General features: G+C 38.0%; 1 protein-coding gene across 6 annotated transcripts in view; it reads left to right on the top strand.

Annotated features, from left to right (window-relative positions):
* Positions 1-20,081, top strand: part of ANXA7 (annexin A7) — a 38,464-nt gene that overhangs the window by 5,361 nt on the left and 13,022 nt on the right. For 3 of the 6 annotated variants that reach the window (XM_081074417.1, XM_081074413.1, XM_081074412.1), the window contains exons 2-8: positions 8,554-8,608; positions 10,287-10,491; positions 13,400-13,501; positions 14,261-14,325; positions 14,741-14,806; positions 18,416-18,518; positions 18,736-18,830. In XM_081074417.1, coding sequence (XP_080930543.1) covers positions 8,555-8,608; positions 10,287-10,491; positions 13,400-13,501; positions 14,261-14,325; positions 14,741-14,806; positions 18,416-18,518; positions 18,736-18,830 — 690 coding nt within the window. In that variant the 5' untranslated portion in view covers position 8,554. The remainder of the gene's footprint in view (positions 1-8,553; positions 8,609-10,286; positions 10,492-13,399; positions 13,502-14,260; positions 14,326-14,740; positions 14,807-18,415; positions 18,519-18,735; positions 18,831-20,081) is intronic. The other 3 variants (XM_081074414.1, XM_081074415.1, XM_081074416.1) reach the window with 1 other exon arrangement.

Here is a 20,081-nt window from a genome sequence, read left to right as displayed (position 1 = left end):
GTTGATAGCATAACTACACAGGAATTATTTTAGATATGTTTGAAATAGTAATCCGACCATGCATTTATAGTGGGATGTATCACAGTGTAATGTTCTGAATATTTGTATCACCCCCAAATTCATATGTGACATCCTAATTCCCCAAAGATGATAGATTCAGGAGGTGGGAACTTTGGGAAGCGCTAAGATCATGAGGCAGAGCCTTCATGAGTCAGATTAGTGCCATATAAAAGAGGCTCCACAGAGATCCCTCCCCTTCCGCCATGTGAGGACACAGAGAAAAGACCCCAACTATGAACCAAGAAGAGGGCCCTCTCCAAAGAATTCAGTCATATGGGTACCTTGATTTTGTTTTCGCAGCCTCCAGAACTGTGAGAATAAATTTCTGTTATTTATAAGTGGCCCAGTTTATGTTATTTTGTTACAGCAGCCCTTATAGACTGAGACCAAAAAACAAAATTGCAAAAAAAGAATTTTTAATTATTTTTAGTAATCATGTTGTCAGTAACAATGTAGGTATTTGTATTAATTTCCTATGGCTGCTATAACAAATTATCACACACTTGATGGCCCAAGACAACCGAAATTTATTCTCTCTCAGTTCTGGAGGTCAGAAATGCACACTCTATCACTGGGCTGAAATCAAGGTGTTGACAGGATTGTATTTCCGTAGGAGGCTCTAGGTGAGAATCTGTCCCTTGCCTTTTCCAGTTTCTGGTGGCTGCCAGCATTCTCCAATATCTGCCTTCATGGCCATGTTACCTTCTCCTCTTCTACTGAATTTCCCTCTGCCTCCTTTTTTTTTTTTTTTTTTTTTTTAGGATACATATGACTGCATTTAGGGCCCACCTGGATAATCTAGGATAATCTGCCCAGCTCAAGATCTTTAATCACATCATGTTTGCAAGACATGGTAATATTCATAGATTGCAGGGATTAGGAAGTGAATATCTATTGGGAGGCCGTTATTCAGCCTACTGCAGTATTTTATTTCTGAAACTCAAATAAAGTAGGATAAAGGAAGTAATTATGTTAATGTCATTGGGAAGTAAGAATTTTATTCTATGGTAAAATACATATAAATACAAAATCAAATCAGTTAAATAAAAAACCCTGTAATCCTAATTTTTTTTGGTGTATTTTTATTTTTTTTAAAGATTTTAATGAAAATATAGCTAACATACAGTATTTTATTAGTTTTAGGTGTACATCATAGTTATTCAGCATTTATATACCTAAAGAAGTGTAAAGAAATTTCAGGTGTACAGCATTTCTAAGAAGTGATCCCCTTGACTAATCTAGTATTCTCCTGGCACTATACATAGTTATTACCATGTTATTGACTATATTTCCTATGCTTTAGTTTACATCTCCATGACTATTTTGTAATGACCAATTTGTACTTCTTAATGCCTTCACCATTTTCACCCTGCCCTCCAACTCCCCTCCCATCTATCACCCCGATAAATCTAGTACCCATCTGATACCGTACATAGTTAATCCAAACTATTGACTATGTTCCTTATGCTATACCCTACATCCCCATGACTACTGTGTAAAAACCCATTTGTACTTACTCCCTCCTCCATTTTCACCCCCACCCCCCAACCCCGGTCCTGTCTGGCAACCATCAAAATGTTCTCTGTATCTATGAGTTTGTTTCTGTTTTGTTTGTTTATTTTGTTCTTTAGATTCCACCTATAAGTGAAATCACATTGCATCTGTCTTTCTCCATCTGACATACTCCACTCAGCACAATTCCCTCCAGGTCCACCCATGCTGCCGCAGATGGCAAGAGCCCATTCCCTTCCATGGCCGACCAATACTGCATTGTATATATGTATCAACTACTCTTTATTGATTCATTCATCAGCAGACACCCAGACTGCCTCCACATCTTGGCCATTATAAACACTGCTGCAATGAACAATATGGATGCACATGTCTGCTCAAAGTAGCATTTTGGGTTTATTCGGATAAATACCTAGAATTGGGATTATTGGGCCCTTCTTTATGTCTTGTTATAGCTTTTGTTTTGGTATAAGTATTGCTATCCCAGCTTTTTGTTTTATATTGATTTTTCATGAAATACATTTTTCCCATCCCTTTCAGTCTGTGTGTGTCTTTCAATCTGAAGTGAATCTCATGTAGGCAACATATGTAAGGGTCTTGTTTTCTTATCCATCAGCCACACTATTTTTTCATTAGAGCATTTAATCCATTTACATTGAAAGTAATTGTTTTTTATTGTTGTTTTTTTAAAAACTTTTTTTTTTAATTGGGGAATATTGGGGAACAGTGTGTTTCTCCAGGGCCCATCAGCTCCAAGTCATTGTCCTTCAGTCTAGTTATGGAGGGCGCAGCTCAGCTCCAAGCCCAGTCGCCGTTTTCAGTCTTTAGTAGTCCACCATCCCATGTGGAAATTGAACCAGCAACCTTGTTGTTGAGAGCTCACATTCTAACCAATTGAGTCATCTGGGTGCCCCTCTGGAAGCTCAGTGGCAGCTCGTCTTCAGTTTAGTTGTGGAGGACGCAGCTCACTGGCCCATGTGGGAATTGAACCGGCAACCCTGTTGTTCAGAGCTTGCGCTCTAACCAACTAAGCCATCCGGCCTCTCAAAAGAAATTGTTGAGGGGCCAGCCCGGTGGCTCAGGTAGTTGGAGCTCCATGCTCCTAACTCCGAAGGCGACCGATTCAAATCCCACATGGGCTCAAAAACCACAAGGTTGCCGGTTCAACTCCTCAAGTCCTGCAAGGGGTGGTGGGCTCCGCCCCCTACAACTAAGATTGAACACAGCACCTTGAGCTGAGCTGCCGCTGAGCTCCCGGATGGCTCAGTTGGTTGGAGCATATCCTCTCAACCACAAGGTTGCCAGTTCAACTCCTGCAAGGGATGGTGGGCTGCGCGCCCTGCAACTAGCAACGGCAACTGAACCTGGAGCTGAGCTGCGCCCTCCACAACTAAGATTGAAAGGACAACTTGACTTGGAAAAAAGTCCTGGAAGTACACACTGTTCCCCAGTAAAGTCCTGTTTCCCCTTCCCCAATAAAATCTTCCAAAAAAAGTTAAAAAACAAAACAAAAAAAAGTAATTGTTGATAGATATGTAGTTATTGCCGTGTTGTAATTCATATTTTATTTTATTTTATTTTTTGTCTTAAAGAATTCCCTCTGAGATTCCTTGTAATTCTGGTTTGGTGTTTGTGAATTCCTTTAGCTTCCCCCCCCCCCCCCGACCCTCCTCCCCCCCGTCTGGAAAGCTCTTTTATTTGTCCTTTGATTCTAAATGATAGCTTTTCTGGATAGAGTAATCTTGGTTGTAGGTCCTTGCTTTTCATCACTTTAAATATTTCATGCCAGTCCCTTCTGGCCTGCAAAGTTTCTGTTGAGAAATCAGCTGACAGTCTTATGGGAGTTCCCTTGTAGGTAACTAACTGCTTTTCTCTTGCTGCTTTTAAGATTTTTCTCTCTGTCTTTAACCTTTGGCATTGTAGTTATGTGTCTGGGTGTTGGCCTGTTTGGGTTCGTCTTGTTTGGGACTCTGCACTTCCTGGGCTCCCATATCTATTTCCTTCGCCAGGTTAGGGAAGTTTTCCAATATTCTTTCTTCAAATGGGTTTTCAATTCCTTGCTCTCTCTTCTCCTTCCGGTACCCCATGATGCTAATGTTGGTATGCTTTTTGTTTTCCCAGAGGCCTCTTAAACTATCCTCATTTTTTTGGTTTCTTTTTGCTGTTCTGGTTGGGTGTTTTCTGCTACTTTATCTTCTAAATTGCTGATTCAGTCCTCTACTTCATCTAATCTACTGTTGATTCCCTGTAATGTATTCTTCCTTTCCACTATTGTATCCTTTATTTCTGACTGGTTCTTTTTTATGGTGTTCATCTCCATTTTTATGCTTCCTAGCTCTCTGTTGAAGTTCTCCCTGAGATCACTGAGCATTCTTACAACCAGTGTTTTGAACTCTGTGTCTGGTACATTGCTTATCTCCATTTTGCTTAGTTCTTTTTCTGGAGTTTTGTTCTGTTCTTTGATTTGCGACATGTTTCTTTGTTTCCCATTTTGGCTGCCTGTCTGTGTTTGTTTCTATGTATTAGGTAGGATTGCTATGTTTCCCAGTCTTAGTAGAGTGGCCTAGTGTAGTAGGTTTGGTGTGGGGCTCTGTGGTGTAGTCTTCCTGCTCACCTGAGCCAGGTAATTCTTATGTTTGCCTTTGTGTGGGTTGTGTGTGCCTTCCTGTTGTAGTTGAGCCTTGGTTGCGGTTTGCATGTAAAGGGGAGAGACTGATCCTTGGGCTCATTGGTTGTGAGGACTGGCTGTGACTTCAGTGGAAGAGCTGTTGTTCAGGGACTGATCCTACAGAGCAGGATTCGCTTTAGCAGGGCACTGTTGCCTGCCAGGAGTGCCCTTTTGGTGTGTCATTCCCAGAGGTAGCTGAGTGTTGCTCTTACTGGGTCTGAAGCTACCCCCTGGCGGTGCCAGCCTCAGGGCCTCCTTGGAGGGGCCCCACCACAGGCCAAGTTCAGCTGCAACCTGTGCCCTGCCCAGGACCACCTGGCATGAACTACAAAGCAATTCGTAGATGGCTGCTGCCCACACTGGCCTTGGAGGTACCTCAAGGGGCCAAGCCATGAACTGAGATTGGCTGTTGCTAATGCCGGATTTAAGGTTGCTCAGCCAGAGGTTTGGGACATGCCAAAGCCAGATGCTACTTGTTTGAGTTTTGTGAACCTTTGAGAGAGTTTAGAAGAGTCCGCAGCATGAACCAAAGCAGGCCATTTATATGTAAAAGCCACTGGACATGGCTTGGGTGGGCCCAAAAGTTGGGTGGGGCAGGGTCTCAGGGAATCAGGGTGAAAGAATAGTGTTAGCCAGATTGATGGAGACTCAGATATGGTGGCCACCTGTGTGTGCATGCTGGGAAGGGAGAGTGCTCAACAAAGAAACGGTGGCTTCTGCCAGCTTTCCCTTCCAGAGAAAGCTGCCCCTCCAGCCCTTGCTCTGAAGCCAGACAATTCAGTTTCTCCTTGTATGTCCCTGCTGCCTTTTGAGCTGCTGTCCCTGCACTGGACCCAAGAACAAGTGGGTCCAACAATGAATAAATCCTTGTGCAGTCTCTTTAAGAGGAGCTCCTGGGACTGCAGACACTCTGATCTCGCTCAGCCACAATCTCTGCTGGTTTTCACAGCTACTTCTCTCCCCAGTACTGAAAGCCTAGCCTGGGGAGCCTGGTATGGGGTTGCGACCCCTCGCTCCTCATGGTGGGGGACCTCAGCAGCCTAGATTTCCCTCCTGATTTTTAATGGTCACACACAGTGTGGGACCAGCCCGTTCTGTCTCCACCCCTTCTACCAGTCTCAAGGTGGCTGCTTCTGTATGTCTGTTGTAGGGCTTGCATTGAGCTAGACTTCAGGCAATTCTCAATGATGGGTAATCTCTAGTTTAGTTATAATTTTGATATGGTCATAAGAGGAGAGCACAGCATTTACCAACTCCGGCATCTTGGCCAGATCAGGTGTCCTATAATCCTAATTTTGAATTGGAACTATCAGTGAATGTTTTCTTTAAAAAAAAAAATGATTACTAGCCCCATCTCACACTGAAAAAGGCCTAGAAATAATAATCCACTTGCAGCAATGAACACCATTAGTACTACCCAAGATGTCATTTCTAAACACCCATCATTTCCCAGTAAGAGTGATCGAGGTTCCTTGGAGATAGACTAATTCCAGGTCTGAGACAAGAAAAGGACAAGATGATTCTGGGATATCTTATCAGAAAAAATGGCAGGGAAACTATCCAAGATGTCTGAGATTATGTCAAATGACTTATTGGGCAATATAAAGAGGCTCCCCTTGGCCAAAGATAGGAGAAATTGAGTATTAATCAAAATAACTCCAGTGGATTGAAATATATCAAATAGGTATAAATCCTTGAATTCATATTGATACTTCAAAAAATTTATTAGTCATCTTGTATGTTATGAAACCAACTCATTTTAAAAACGGATGAAGAGAAAAAAAAATCAAACATCATATTTTTCTTATATGGAAAACCACAGTTAATAAGGGGAAATTTCTTAAGAAGTATCCCAGATAATAGCTAAAGAATGAATGATAGAATTAAATCTAGGTTGATCATCAACCACAAAAAAACAGCCGATTATTATGTGTTTCCTGATGTCAATACTGTATACAGAACACCTATGCAGTATTCTTGCCGACAAGAGTGACCTGAATCTCATCAAGCTTATAGATCTGACTGCTAACTTACAGGAAATAACTATTAAAGAATTTGTGGAGATTCAGTCATCAAAATTCAGATAATGTGAGATTTCAGGACAAACTGCCTGGTTTCTTCAACAAATAAACTGCAAGGAAAAAAGAGAGGGGAGTCTTCTAGGCTAAAAGAGACTTAACAGATATATGAACAAATTTTTAAACTACACTATTGGTAAATGGCTACGGTTTAAAAGAGTTCTTGTTTTTTTACAGATAATATATTTAAGTACTTATCAGTAAAGCAATATGATATCTGGGGATTTGCTTTAAGATAATCCAGGGAAGGGTCTTTGGGATACAAATGAAATAGGATTAACCATGACTTGATAATTATTGAAACTAAACATGAAGGTTACATGGACATTCGTTATATTAGGTTGAATCACAAGAAATGTATTTGCATGTTAAGAATAGTTGAGTTTTAGTAATGTCATGTAGTTCAACCTAATACTGTTCTCTCTACTTTTATGTGTTTGAAATTTTCTATAATAAACAACTACAAAATAATAAAAAAAAATATTTAAAAGACAATTGGAAATTTTGACACTCACATTGATGTTGTGGTTATCCTTTTTTTGCTATTATTAGTTTCAGGTGTACAAAACAATGTGATAGTTAGACATTTCACCCCTCACAAAGTGATAACTCCCCTCCCCCAATCTATTGCCCCTCTGACATCGTATATGTCTATTACAATCTATTGACTATTCTCTATCCCATGACTATATATATATTAAATTATAGTTGACATGCAATATTATTCAGCTGCAGGTGTACAATGCAGTGATCAGACATCTACACCGTCCATGAGTTGGTCTCCCTAATAAGACATGTGCCCATCTGACACCTTACAAAATCTTTACAACATTATTGATTATATTCCCCAACTGTCTTTCATTTCCCCTTGGCATTATAGTAGTTACCAATTTATGCTATCTAATCCCTTTCCCTTCTCTCTCATCCCCACCCCCCTCCCATCTAGCAACCATCAGTTTTTCCTGTATATTTCTGAGACTATTTCTGTTTACTTTGCTCATTTCTTCTGTTCTTTAGATTCCACATATAAGTGAGATTATATGGTATTTGTCTTTCTCTGACTTATTTTACTTAGCATAATGTTCTCTAGGTCCATCCGTATTGTTGCAAATGGTAAGATTTCATTCTTTATAGCTGAGTAATACTCTATTGTATAAATGTACCACAGTTTCTTAATGCAGTTGTCTACCAGTGGGCATTTTGGTTGTTGCCCACTGTGTCAGCTATTGTGAATGTATCCTGGCTATTGTGAATAGCGCTGCAATAAACATAGGGATTATGGTTATATTTTTTAAATGGCCCTGTTATTTTTTTTAAAAGTTATGTTTTAATATACAGGGGGTGTATTTGGGGGGGGTGCCAAAAAATGTATACACATTTTAAGAAAGGAAAAACCTGTATTAAAATTGTAGTAATATATACTGATAACAAAAGATGATACAAGTCATGTGTATACATTTTTTTGGCACCCCCACTATACTGAAGTATATATAGGTTAAAATGACAGAATATCTGGGGTTTGCTTCAAAACAGTCCAGTGGAGTTGTGGGAGTGAGTGAGAGTATTGAAAAAACAAGTTTGACCATGAATCAGTAATTACTGCAGCTGGGTGATGAGTCTGGGGGTTTCTTATACTATTATCTTTACGTTTGAATAAGTTTGAAATTTTCCATCATCAGAAATTTATAAAAATAAAACCAGGATTTAACCCAGGTATGTGTGACTATAGAATGTTAACTCTTAACCATTCATTGTTTGCCATAATGTGGTTACGTCACCATATAAGGAGATTTCTGTAGCATGTAGAAAGTATTTTAATATTTATTCGTTTTAATATTACCTTCTCTTTGTGGCAAGAAAACTATCGTAGATTTCCCACTTATGGAAGTGATATAAAGCAAACTTTTAAAATTGGTTTAAGTGAAAAATTAATGGCTTAACGAAAATATTCCGTAAATAATAGTACCTGTAGTACTCAGATATGAAATAAATTGTATGGTATAAGGAGAATGAAGTTGGAACATTTAGTATGGTATACTGACTCCATTGTTACAAATGGTGAAATGAAGAAGCATTTTATAAACTTTTTTTTAATCCCTAATATCCATATTTGAATGCGAACCAGACTCCTTTGAATGAAGGTATATTTTGTATAAAACCCTAAGACAATAGCTATCTTCACAGGCCTTAACCCTTATAAGAAATTAAAGAGAACATTTTTTATTGTTGTTACAGAATGTCATACCCAGGCTATCCCCCGACTGGCTACCCACCTTTCCCTGGATATCCTGTGAGTATTGCAACTTATAATACTGAAATAGCTTGTGTCCTTGGAACAGGTGTTATATAGGACTAGCCCATGACAGCAAGCAGATATCCTAGAGCAGGGGTCATAAACTGAATTCCCCCGCAGTACTTAATAGAATGAGTGAAGGTGGGTGTCATGGGGGAACTGGAGGGCACTTGCTTCACCTATGAAAACCGGTAGCTATTCGGTTTTCTTTAGCCTGATGTGGCCCTGCAGGGAGGCAGACCCAGTGCTTTCTTCAAGTAAAGGGAGAAACCTGGATTTTATGTGAAATTGCCCGTATTTTTTAAATTGGGAAATTAATTTTTTTAAACATTAAATGCTATATGAGTCAATAAAACCTGTAAACTGAATTCATCCCATGAGTTACTGGTTTTTGACTTTTGTGTTAGAACATTTAAAATAATTAAGAAGGGCTTGACTCAGAGATAACAAATTGCAATGGATTAGTGGGCCCTGGATTTGTAGTTCTGAGAGTTTTAATATTTGGAGTACATTTTACAAATGTGCCACCAAGTTCTCCCTCGTTGATGTCTGTACTACTCTGAGGGCTAAACTCACACACAGCTGAGGCAAAGGTGAGAATCATTTCCATTTTCTACTCATAAGTATGGAGGGCTTCTTTCTAACTGAGAATAGAAAGGGGCCTACAGGTTAATAATGTGTGTATCCTTATGTAAAGTGAATATATAGTTCTTCTGAATTTATCATAGGAGACATGAGAATTATGAATATGTTCCCAGGTCCTTATGTTCTAAACTAGACTCTGGCAACCATTTCAGTCAGTGTAGGCTAATTGCTGAAACAGATATCCCAAACATCCCAATGACTGAACACAATACAAACTCATTTCTTCAGTCTCCTGGAAGTTGGTGCGGGGGTGGGGACTAGGCTTTGTTCCATGTAGTCTTTCATATTCGCAGGTCCCTTCCAGGTATTGGCCATCCTCTAGTGCCTTGGAGTCCTCCCCTGGATCCTCTGATTCCAGCTGGCAGATGAAGGAAAAAAGAGAGGAAGAGAGAGCATAGAAGATGAGGCAGGAGGTTTTTAGGGGCCAGGTTGGAAGTGGTACATTACTCTGTCCACATTCATTCACCAGTATTCAGCCATATGGTCCCACATAACTGCAAGGGGCTCTGGGAAATGTAGTCTAGCTTTGTGGCCAGGGAAAAAGTTTAATGAACACATGACAATCTCTGCCACATTTAGACATTGTCTAATCTGAACTGTGTGACTCAGGTCACCCTTTTTTTTTTCTATTATGCAACAGGTCCAGGTGTGTTGCAAGAGAGCCATGAATTCCTTATTTTAGGTTGGAGAAGTAGATCTTTCTCATGTCTTAGGTGCTAGAAAATTGAAGGAATTAATGAGCTTTGTTAATTCTTCCTGAAAGTTTGGAAAGAGTATGGTTCTTACTTGCAAATAGAGAAACAGATGCATCTTGCCTGACACAGGTAGAATTAAATTGAACTGAGTTGTGACGAACAAGTGTCCTGACAAATGTACTGATAAACTAGTATAAGATATCAAGACTTCTAATGGGGCTTTTAATATGTAAAAGAATAAGCTAGACCTTCACATTTATCTGTTTGTTCCTTTTTTTAGATGGGTCATATTTCTCTTTGATCTCATTCATTTGAAATTCTTTCTCATTTTTCAGCCTGCGGGTCAGGAGTCATCTTTTCCCCCTCCGGGTCAGTATCCTTATCCTAGTGGCTTCCCTCCAATGGGAGGAGGTGCCTACCCACCAGGGCCAAGTAGTGGCTACCCAGGAGCTGGTGGCTACCCTGCCCCTGGAGGTTATCCAGCCCCTGGAGGCTATCCTGGTGCCCCACAGCCAGGGGCAGCTCCATCCTACCCTGGAGGTGAGTTATGGGTCATGGAATTCGTGATGATTTGGGGTTGCACGTTTTCCTCCTCTCCTTTATCCTCTTTATTCCGCTTGTGTTGTAGGAGGTCAGAGTAATGCTTAGCCTACTTTCTACCTTAGACAAGTACAGAGCTGGGAAGATAGAGGGATAAAGTTCCCAGGGAGCAAAAAACTGGGAGCAATCTCAAAAATTCTGTTGTGAAAGGAATTGGGAGAAATGTCATGATAATAATAACAATTTGATTATTTGTTATCTTAAGGAGTAAGGCATTTCAGTTAGCCTGATTGTGATAGGATAGCTTTGTCCAAAGGTTAGTAAAAACACTTAGCACTTGTATACTAAGTGTTAGTAAGGCAGATGATTGAAGTAAAATTTTTAAATTTATGTTTTAGTGGGGAAAGAGTTGGTAAGAAGTTGCATTTTGATAAATTAACTTAGTAAAGTAGCAGGATATAATATTAATATACAGAAATCAGTTGCATTTTTATACACTAGTAATGAAATACCAGAAAGAGAAATTAAGGAGTTAGTGGAATTGTAATATATATATATATAATGTCAGAGGGGCAATAGATTGGAGGACAGGGGTTATCACTTTGTAAGGGGTGAAATGTCTAACTATTACATTGTTTTGTACACCTGCAACTAAAAAAAAAAAGAAAAAGAAAAGAAAAAAAAGAAAAATTAAGAAAACAATCCCATTCACAATTGCACCAATAAAAAAAATATTTAGGAATAAATTTAACTAAGGAAATAAAAGACCCGTACTAAGAAAATTATAAGACATTGAAGAGAGAAATTATAGAAGATACAAATAAATGGAAACATATGCCATGCTCAAGGATAGGAAGAATTAATACAGTTAAAAATATCCATACTATCCAAAGCAATATATAGATTCAACACAATCCCTATTAAAATACCAATGGCATTTTTCACAGAACTAAAACAAATAATCCTAAAGTTTATATGGAACCATGAAAGAACCAAATAGCCACAGCAATCCTAAGAAACAAGAACAAAGCTGGATGTATCACGCTACCTGATACCAAATTATACTACAAGGCTATAGTAATCAAAACACCATGGTTTTGGCATAAAAACAGACACATAGATCAGTGGAACAGAATAGAGAGCCCAGAAATAATCCATGCAATTTAATAAATCCATGTCATTTAATCTATGACAAAGGAAGCAGGAATATACATTGAGGTAAAGACAGTCTATTAAATAAATGATGCTGGGAAAACTGGACAGCTACATGCAAACAAATGAAACTGGACCACCTTCTTATGCCATATACAAGAGTAAACTCAATGGAGTAAAGACTTAAATGTAAGACCCAAAAACCATAAAACTCCTGGAAGAAAACATAGGCAGTAAACGCTCTGACATAGCTCTTAGTAAATTTTTTTCTGGTATAGCTCCTCAGGAAAGGGAAACAAGAAAAAAACAGACAAATGGGACTAGATGAGACTGAAAAGTTTTTATTATACACAGCAAAGGAAACCATCAACAAACCGAAAAGACAACCTACTGAACATAAGAAGATATTTGCCAATGATACACCAATAAGGGGTTAATATCCTAAATTTATAAATAACTCACATAACTCAACACAAAAAAACAATCCAATTAAAAAATGGGCTGAGGACCTGAACAGACATTTCTCCAAAGGACATACACATGGTCAATAGACATATGAAAAGATGTTCATTGTCACTAATCATCAGAGAAATGCAAATTAAAAAAAAACTCAATTAGATACCACCTCACTCCTGTCAGAATGGCCATCATAAATAAATAAATGTGTTGGCAAGGATGTGGAGAAAAGAGAACCCTTATACACTGTTGGTAGGACAGCAAATTGGTGCAGCCACTATGGAAAACAGTATAGAGCTTCCTTAAAAAATTAAAAAGAGAACTCCCTTATGAACCAGCAATTCCACTACTGGGTATTTATTCAAAGAAATCCAAAACACTAATTTGAAAAAAATATATGTACCCCTATGTTTACCACAGCTCTATTCACAATAGCCAAGATATGGAAACAACCAGAATGCCCATCAATGGATGATTGGATAAAGAAATTGTGGTACATTTATACAGTGGAGTATTACTCCGCTGTAAAAAAGAATGAAATGTTACCATTTGCAACAACATGGCTGGACCTAGAAGATATTTTGCTAAGTGAAATAAGTCAGACTGAGAAAGGCAAATGCCATATGATCTCACTTATATGTGGAATCTGAAGAACAGAATAAACAAGCAAAACAAATAGACTCATAGATACAGAGAACAAATTGATGGTTGCTAAATGGGAGGCGGTTGCGGGATGGGGGAGAAAGTGAAGGGATTAGGGAGTACAAATTGGTAGTCACAAAATAGTCATGGGGATGTGAAATACAATATGGGGAACATCAATAATGTTGTAAAGACTATGTAGGGTGTCTGGACTTATCAGGGGGATCACTTCACAGACTGTGTAGATGCCTGACCACTGCGCTGTACACCTGAAATCACTGTGTTGTATACCTGAAACTAATATGATACTACCATGGTTCCCCAAAAGTAAGACCTAGCCGGACCATCAGCTCTAATGCGTTATTTGGAGCAAAAATTAACTTAAGACCCGGTCTTATATAGTAATATGTAATAGTAAAATAAGACCGGGTCTTATAGTATTAATTTTTTTCTCCAAAAGACACATTAGAGCTGATGGTCCGACTAGGTCTTATTTTCAGGGAAACACGGTAAATAAAAAATAAAAGAAGTTGAATTAGACCAAAAGTATTAATAGTATATTTTTTTCACTGTTAATGGTTGATATGTTTCTAAAGTTTTCTCTTTAATCATGAGAACTGTCACTAGAGTTAATTGTTCTTTTCTCTTGTTCCTCCAGGCCAAGGGTTTGGAGCCCCACCAGGGGGAGCAGGCTTTTCTGGTTATCCACAGCCACCCTCACAGTCTTACGGAGGTGGCCCAGCACAGGTCGCACTACCTGGTACGTACCATCTGTCCAGAGAAAACAATAGCATCATATTTTGAATTTTTCAATTGCCATTGAGAGAACTTAGTTTATGTTTGGGATAGATGTCAGTTAATATGCTAAGTACTCCTATACATAATTTTAAATGCATGGTTTCATCAAATGTATTAATTTGATGGGAAAGTTTAATCAGTAAGATCAAAATAAGGACCCACTTTTCAATTAAAAAAATAATGTCCCAAAGTCAAAAAGCAAAGCCTTTAGGAACTTCTCTGCTTGCTTTTATATCACAAATGAAACAACCCCCAGAACTATGTCCTGACATCCTTTCCAGATGGAATCAGAATTTAATCTGGTTCAAGAGTTAAAAAAAAAAAGAGTATCATAAAGTACAGCATAAGGAATATAGTCAATAATATTGTAATAACTATGTATGATGTCAGATGGGTACTAGATTGATCACTTTGTAAGTTATATAAATGTCAAGTCACTGTGTTGTATACCTGAAACTAATATATTGTACATCAATTGTAATAGAAAAAGAAAACAATTATTAAAAAGCATTAGTTAGGCTATTAAGTAGGATGTGGAATATTTAAAAAAGTTCTTGTGACCAAAGTTTGTTTTAGATTCAGTACATTATATTGAAAAGTTATCCTAGTGAATAACATAAAGTGAATGTTTTTAATATGTTTCCATATTCATAATAAATCAATGCTGTTTTGAAAAATTAAACATGTAAGAGCTGTTTGCTGTGTATTTTTTGACATGTAGGTGGCTTTCCTGGAGGACAGATGCCTTCTCAGTATTCTGGAGGACAAGCTCCTTACGCTAGTCAGGTATTCTTGCTCCTGCCTTTTGAATTTAGCCTGGGTAACTGGGTACTGCCAAAGGGGAGAGGCACCACTCCTTTGCCAACGTCAGAGTTGTCCGAAGCAGAGGAGATGGTCTACGGCAACTCTTAAGACTTTAATCTTGGCTTCTGATAGACTCCCTGCGCTCTCTGGTCCATCTGCTTGAAGTAGTGTCCTGATGACTTTGATAAGACAAGTATAAGTCCCTTCTTACAGGGGATGATACTCATAACTTTTTCATAGAGATTCACTTGGGCTCTTAGCATGGGTTTTAGTTCTTTTTCCTCTTCCCTCGCTGGTAGTTATAACCATGAGCTTGGGTGATTGGTATTTTTGGCAGTGTTTTATGAAGTGTTTTGTTTTGCGTTTTTACCTTTGTAACTTTCCACTCTTCTTTCAGATCAATACAGAATCTTTTTCTTCCTATCCTGTTTTCTCTCCTGTTTCTTTGGATTATAGCAGTGAAGTGAGTAAGGTTTTCTAATGTTCACTAAAAACTAGGTCCTCTACATATGCCTTCATTTGTTTCTGATTTCTTGTATATTTGTCTCTCACCACTTCCTGACGGCTCAACTGTATCTGTTTTATCTTTATGTGCGTGGCAGGGCTTTTAACATGGTAGCCAATTAGTGTCTGTTGAATTGATTTCTCAATAGCCCCAGAAGGTCTCCCGTATGTCAAATCTTTGCCCCATCTCTGTATAGCTCCTTGTTTTAATATTAAGTTTTATTATGTAATTGCCTTGTTAATTCTTTTATATCCTATCCAAGTTACTAGGAACATAAGCAGTATACTTTTATGCTTACCTTTATCTTGATTTTCTCACTTATTTCCTTAATGTCTATTCATAAAGATCTGCAGTTTTCAAGCTTTTTTAAAGTTGGAGCGGGGAGAAAGATTATAGTACTGAAAGAGAAATACCTTAGATATTTTCTGAAATGGAGAAATTTGAGCTCCAGAGAGATTAAGAAACTTGTCCATGGCCACACAGCTAGTGGAAGACAAAGCTGAGACTAGATTTTAGCTCTTCTTACTCCCAGACCAATGGTCTCTCGGCTGGTTTGCTGATGTAGCAAATGACATTTCTCCAAAGCACATAGTAAATTGCTTTTAAGCCATTTTTTTATTGTTGATTGATTGTTAGTCATATTATAAATCTGTAGCTATTTTAAATCATTTGTTATGAGAATTTTGATTTTATTTTAGTTGAAGCCTGCATATGATTTGAGACATCATTTTATGATGCAATATAAAATATTTTTAAACATAAAACACTAAAAGTAAAACACACATACATATGCAACTTATTTTGTGTTACGATTATCACTTTCAGATAGAACTAAAACCAGTAGGTGGAAGTTAACAGAGTGGTAGGTTTTGCAAGAGCTTCTAGAGGGAAGTGGAATAGGCTACCTTGTGAGGGATGAGCTCCATGTCAACTGAAAATCTTCTGGTAGAGGCTGATATGTGTGTGTGTGTGTGTGTGTGTGTGTGTGTGTATATATGTAAAGAAAATTTCTGTCTTCGTTGGGCAGTTGGGCCAGGTGACCTCTCCTAATTGACCCAATTCTAATACGATGGCAGTTTTTCAATATTTTATACTTGAATATTTACTACAAGAATAATTTAAATTTTTCCTTAAAACCACTATACAAACATTTCTTATTAGTTCTCTGCTTACATTCCTCACTTAGAAACTAGTGAAGGGTTGGTTGGCAAAGCTTACTGGTAGAAGAAAATGTTGGTGTAAGAATGTAGATGAGTGGGAGGAACTATTGGCCATAAAAATACTTGGTGGAATCATGGTCTGCTCCCTTTCTCCATTTATTTTACCCCCACAGATGCTGGTATATTGCTGTATTCAATGGGTGTAACTCCAAATGCAGTTTCAGTTGTCTAAAAAGCAATTGAAGCATTGTATATTTTTAAATGATGTTGATTGCATGTTTAAATGATATTTTAGAAATATTGGGTTAAATAAAATAAATTATTATAGTTTTTATAAACGTTGTAGGGATATCATCTTGCTTCATTTCATTTCTTTTAAGCCTTGATTTGAATATTTTAAGAAAAGTATTGAATTGTTTCATAGCTTTGTATTTAAAATTTTTTTAACTTTTAATTTTGAAATAATTTCACTTACAAAAAAAGTTGTAAAAAATGAACATAGAATTTTTGTTTACCCTTTACGCAGAATCTCCAGGTATTAACTTCTTACATAAACACAATGCAATGATCAAAATCAGAAAATTACATTGACATAGTACTATTGTCCAATCTGTAGACCTATTCAGACTTCACCGGTTGTCCCTATAATGTCCCTGTAATGTCCCCTCTGGTTCAGGAGCAGGTCCAGGATGAAGTACTGCATTCATTGTCATGTCTCTTAAGTTTCCTTTAGAATGAAACAATCTTTAGTCTTTGTTGTTCATGACCATGACACTTTCAAAGAGTGCCACCGGTTATTTTGTAGACTATTCCCTAATTTGGGTTTGTCTGATGTTGCCCCATGATTAAATTCAAGTTATGCCATTTGGGCCCGAGTACCACAGTAATGATGTTGCGTCCTCAGTGCACCATAGCAGGAGGCATTTATTGTTGACTTTATTACTGGTGGTAATTGATTTCAACCATTTGTTTAAGATGGTGTAACATTATAAACTATGGAAGGTTTTCAGTTATAACGTTATAAGCTATGCAAGTATCTTGGTTCTCATCATACTTTTACCCACTAATTTTTTTTTATTAGTTTCAGGTGTACAAAACAATGTCATAGTTAGATATTTATACCCCTCACAAAGTGATAACCCCCTCCCCAAATCTACTACCCCTCTGACATCATATATAGCTGTTACAATACCATTGACTCTATTCCCTATGCTGTGCTCCACATCCTGTGACCATATATATATACATATATGTATATATGTATATATATAAATAAAATAATTATAGTTGACATTCAGTATTATTCAGCTTCAGCTTCAGGTGTACCGTGCAGTGGTCAGACATCTACATAATCCATGAAGTGGTCTCCCTAATAAGACAAGTGCCCATCTGACACCCTACAAAATATTTACATTATTGATTATATTCCCCAAACTGTATTTCATATATTTGTGTTTTAGCCACTGATTATTAACATCTATTGATAGTCGTTGCCTGAAACAATTTTTACTGTGATTTAGCATACGGCAATTAAAAAAAAAATTTCCTCATAGATTTGTATTTTAAATATATAGCCCCTATTTTGCTTTCTGTTTTATTTCCTTATAAAATCTATGAAGAATATTGTACCTTCTGGAATCTCTAATGACTTTCATTTTGTGCTTTTCTTAATATAAAATGTTTTATTTCATGTCTAATAGAGAAAATGTTCTACTTTACTAAAGCCTTTATTACATTCTTGTCTTTAAATTAAACACTGCTGCTATTCAGGGATCATCTCTTTTTCCCCCTCCTATTCTACGAAGAAGGAATTCCAACAGGAATTTGAAGGTCCTCAGTGTTCTCCTTACTGTGAGATTCAAGGACTTAGATAGCCCCTGCTTATTCTCGTCTTTTGCATCATCTTCCACTCCTCTTCCTCCCTCTAAACATTTTCTACATACCAAGGAATTCCTAGGAATACCAAGTGGGATTCAAGGCATATGAAGGTTGTGACTAATTTCACAGGCTCGACTGTCTTGTCTCCTGAAAGTTTGGGGTCTGGCTGTCTCTTGGCAGCAGGAGGATAGGTCTTTCCCACCTGTTCCAGAATGAGCCCTGATAATAAAACGCTCATATCCTTGTCCTAGAACTCAAACACTGGCCTCTTTGCCTAAGAAAGTTGACTGGGGAAGTCTTGAGTTGTCATCTTGTCAGCAGAGATAGATGTTTTCTTTTTAATTTGTATTTCTTTTATATTTAAGAAGTTGAACATTTTTTCATTTTATTTTTTCCCCCCAGTTTTTTCGAGATATAATTGACATATAACATTTAGTTTTAGGTGTATAACATGATGATTTGGTATATGCATATATTGTGAAATGATTACCACAATAACCGACTTGGATTTTATGCCTCTTGTTTTCAGCCTGCCGCGATGACTCAGGGAACTCAAGGAACAATCCGACCAGCTGCGAACTTCGATGCTATGAGAGATGCAGAAATTCTTCGTAAAGCAATGAAGGGTTTTGGTCAGGAAAACAGATTTTCGTCTTATTTATACTAAGTTAAAGTTATTGAATCTAAAGTAAAAATCAGCTTTAAATCGTAAACCAAGTTGATATGTCAGCCTGTGTGCACATAACTCAATTGAATCTGGCACCAGGCACCTTGTAAGCATGTAAGAGTTGTCTTCCAGGAGCACCCAACACAGACTTATTCTTACTTAAACATGTGTGGTTCTTGCAGGGACAGACGAGCAGGCAATTGTGGACGTTGTGGCCAACCGTTCTAACGATCAAAGGCAAAAAATTAAAGCAGCTTTCAAGACCATGTATGGCAAGGTATCTTTTATTTTTCTTGAGTGAGCATGGACAGTGAGTGTCCTGTAGACCCTGCATTCGTGTCAGGTTGGATGCTATCTTTGTATCAGTACGGGTGGAATGAAGTAGAGACAGCGACACTCCACAGACCCCAGGAGTGGTGTATTCACTACTTTTTTTCCCCCTCTCTTAAAAGCCTTTCTAATTCTAGAGTAGTGCTTGATCTCATGGTCATACCTTAGACTATGTCTAGTGTGTGATGGATGTTCAGTAGACAGTAGATTGTGACCACAATCACTATCAATAGCTTGGTTCTTAGTCTCCTGATAGTGGGATTCAGGGACTTCTTCTTTAGCTCCTGCTTATTCTCGGTGTTTGGCTTCATCTCCACTCCTCTCCTTCCCACTAAGCATAGCCAGTATTTAGGATTATATAGAACATCTGGCCGTTCCCTACACATACCATGCTCTATAACCTATACTTCTGTGCTTGGTATATGTTGTTCTCTTGACCTGGAACACCTTTTTTTCCCTTTTCTACATGACAAACAACTGCTCCAGGATTTGGCTTAAGATAGCTACTCTGTAAAGTTTTTCTCATTGCTCTGGGCAGAATTTAGCTGCTGCTTCCACTGTGGTCCCATAGCACTTTGTAAAACCTCTGCTATAACTAATCTCACTGTCCACCCCCAAAACTGTGAGCTCCCCTCAGGCAAACCATGTCACATTCGTCTTTGTATTTGTAGCACTCAGTACAGGAACAATAACAAATATCCACTTAGTAAATATTTGTTGAATGGATGATCTGTGACTAAACCCAGCAAGATTCTATGGCTAAAAAGTGCCACTGCTTCTCAGCTATAAAGGGAAAACTGGGTAGCATTCATTCTCAGAATGGGAATGGAGCTCCATCTGTTGGTTCCATCTTGCCTATTCTGCTCTGCCCAGCCCAGATCCATGTCTTTAGTATTAAGGCTGATTAAATGACACAAATTGTATATTTCCTTAAGGGCTTAATGTCAGACTCACTTCTCTCACAAAAGTGTATTCCCTATTATGAATTTCTTTAGTTCATAGATAGTCTGTGCTACATTTTGTCAGACATCACTTTAGAATTAAAACTAAACTCACAACCTGTTTTCCTTATCCCCAGCCACCTTTTCGCTTAAATTCTTATTAACTAATAAAAATACTGTTCTCCTAGGCTGCCTTGGTCTTCTCTGATTCCTGTTCTTCTATCTCAATCAGTCAGTCAGTGACTATTTATTCAATG

Source organism: Rhinolophus hipposideros, assembly GCF_964194185.1.
Source record: "Rhinolophus hipposideros genome assembly, chromosome: 15".
NCBI classification, from domain to species: Eukaryota; Metazoa; Chordata; class Mammalia; order Chiroptera; family Rhinolophidae; genus Rhinolophus; species Rhinolophus hipposideros.
This window is presented reverse-complemented; position numbering and strand designations above follow the sequence as displayed.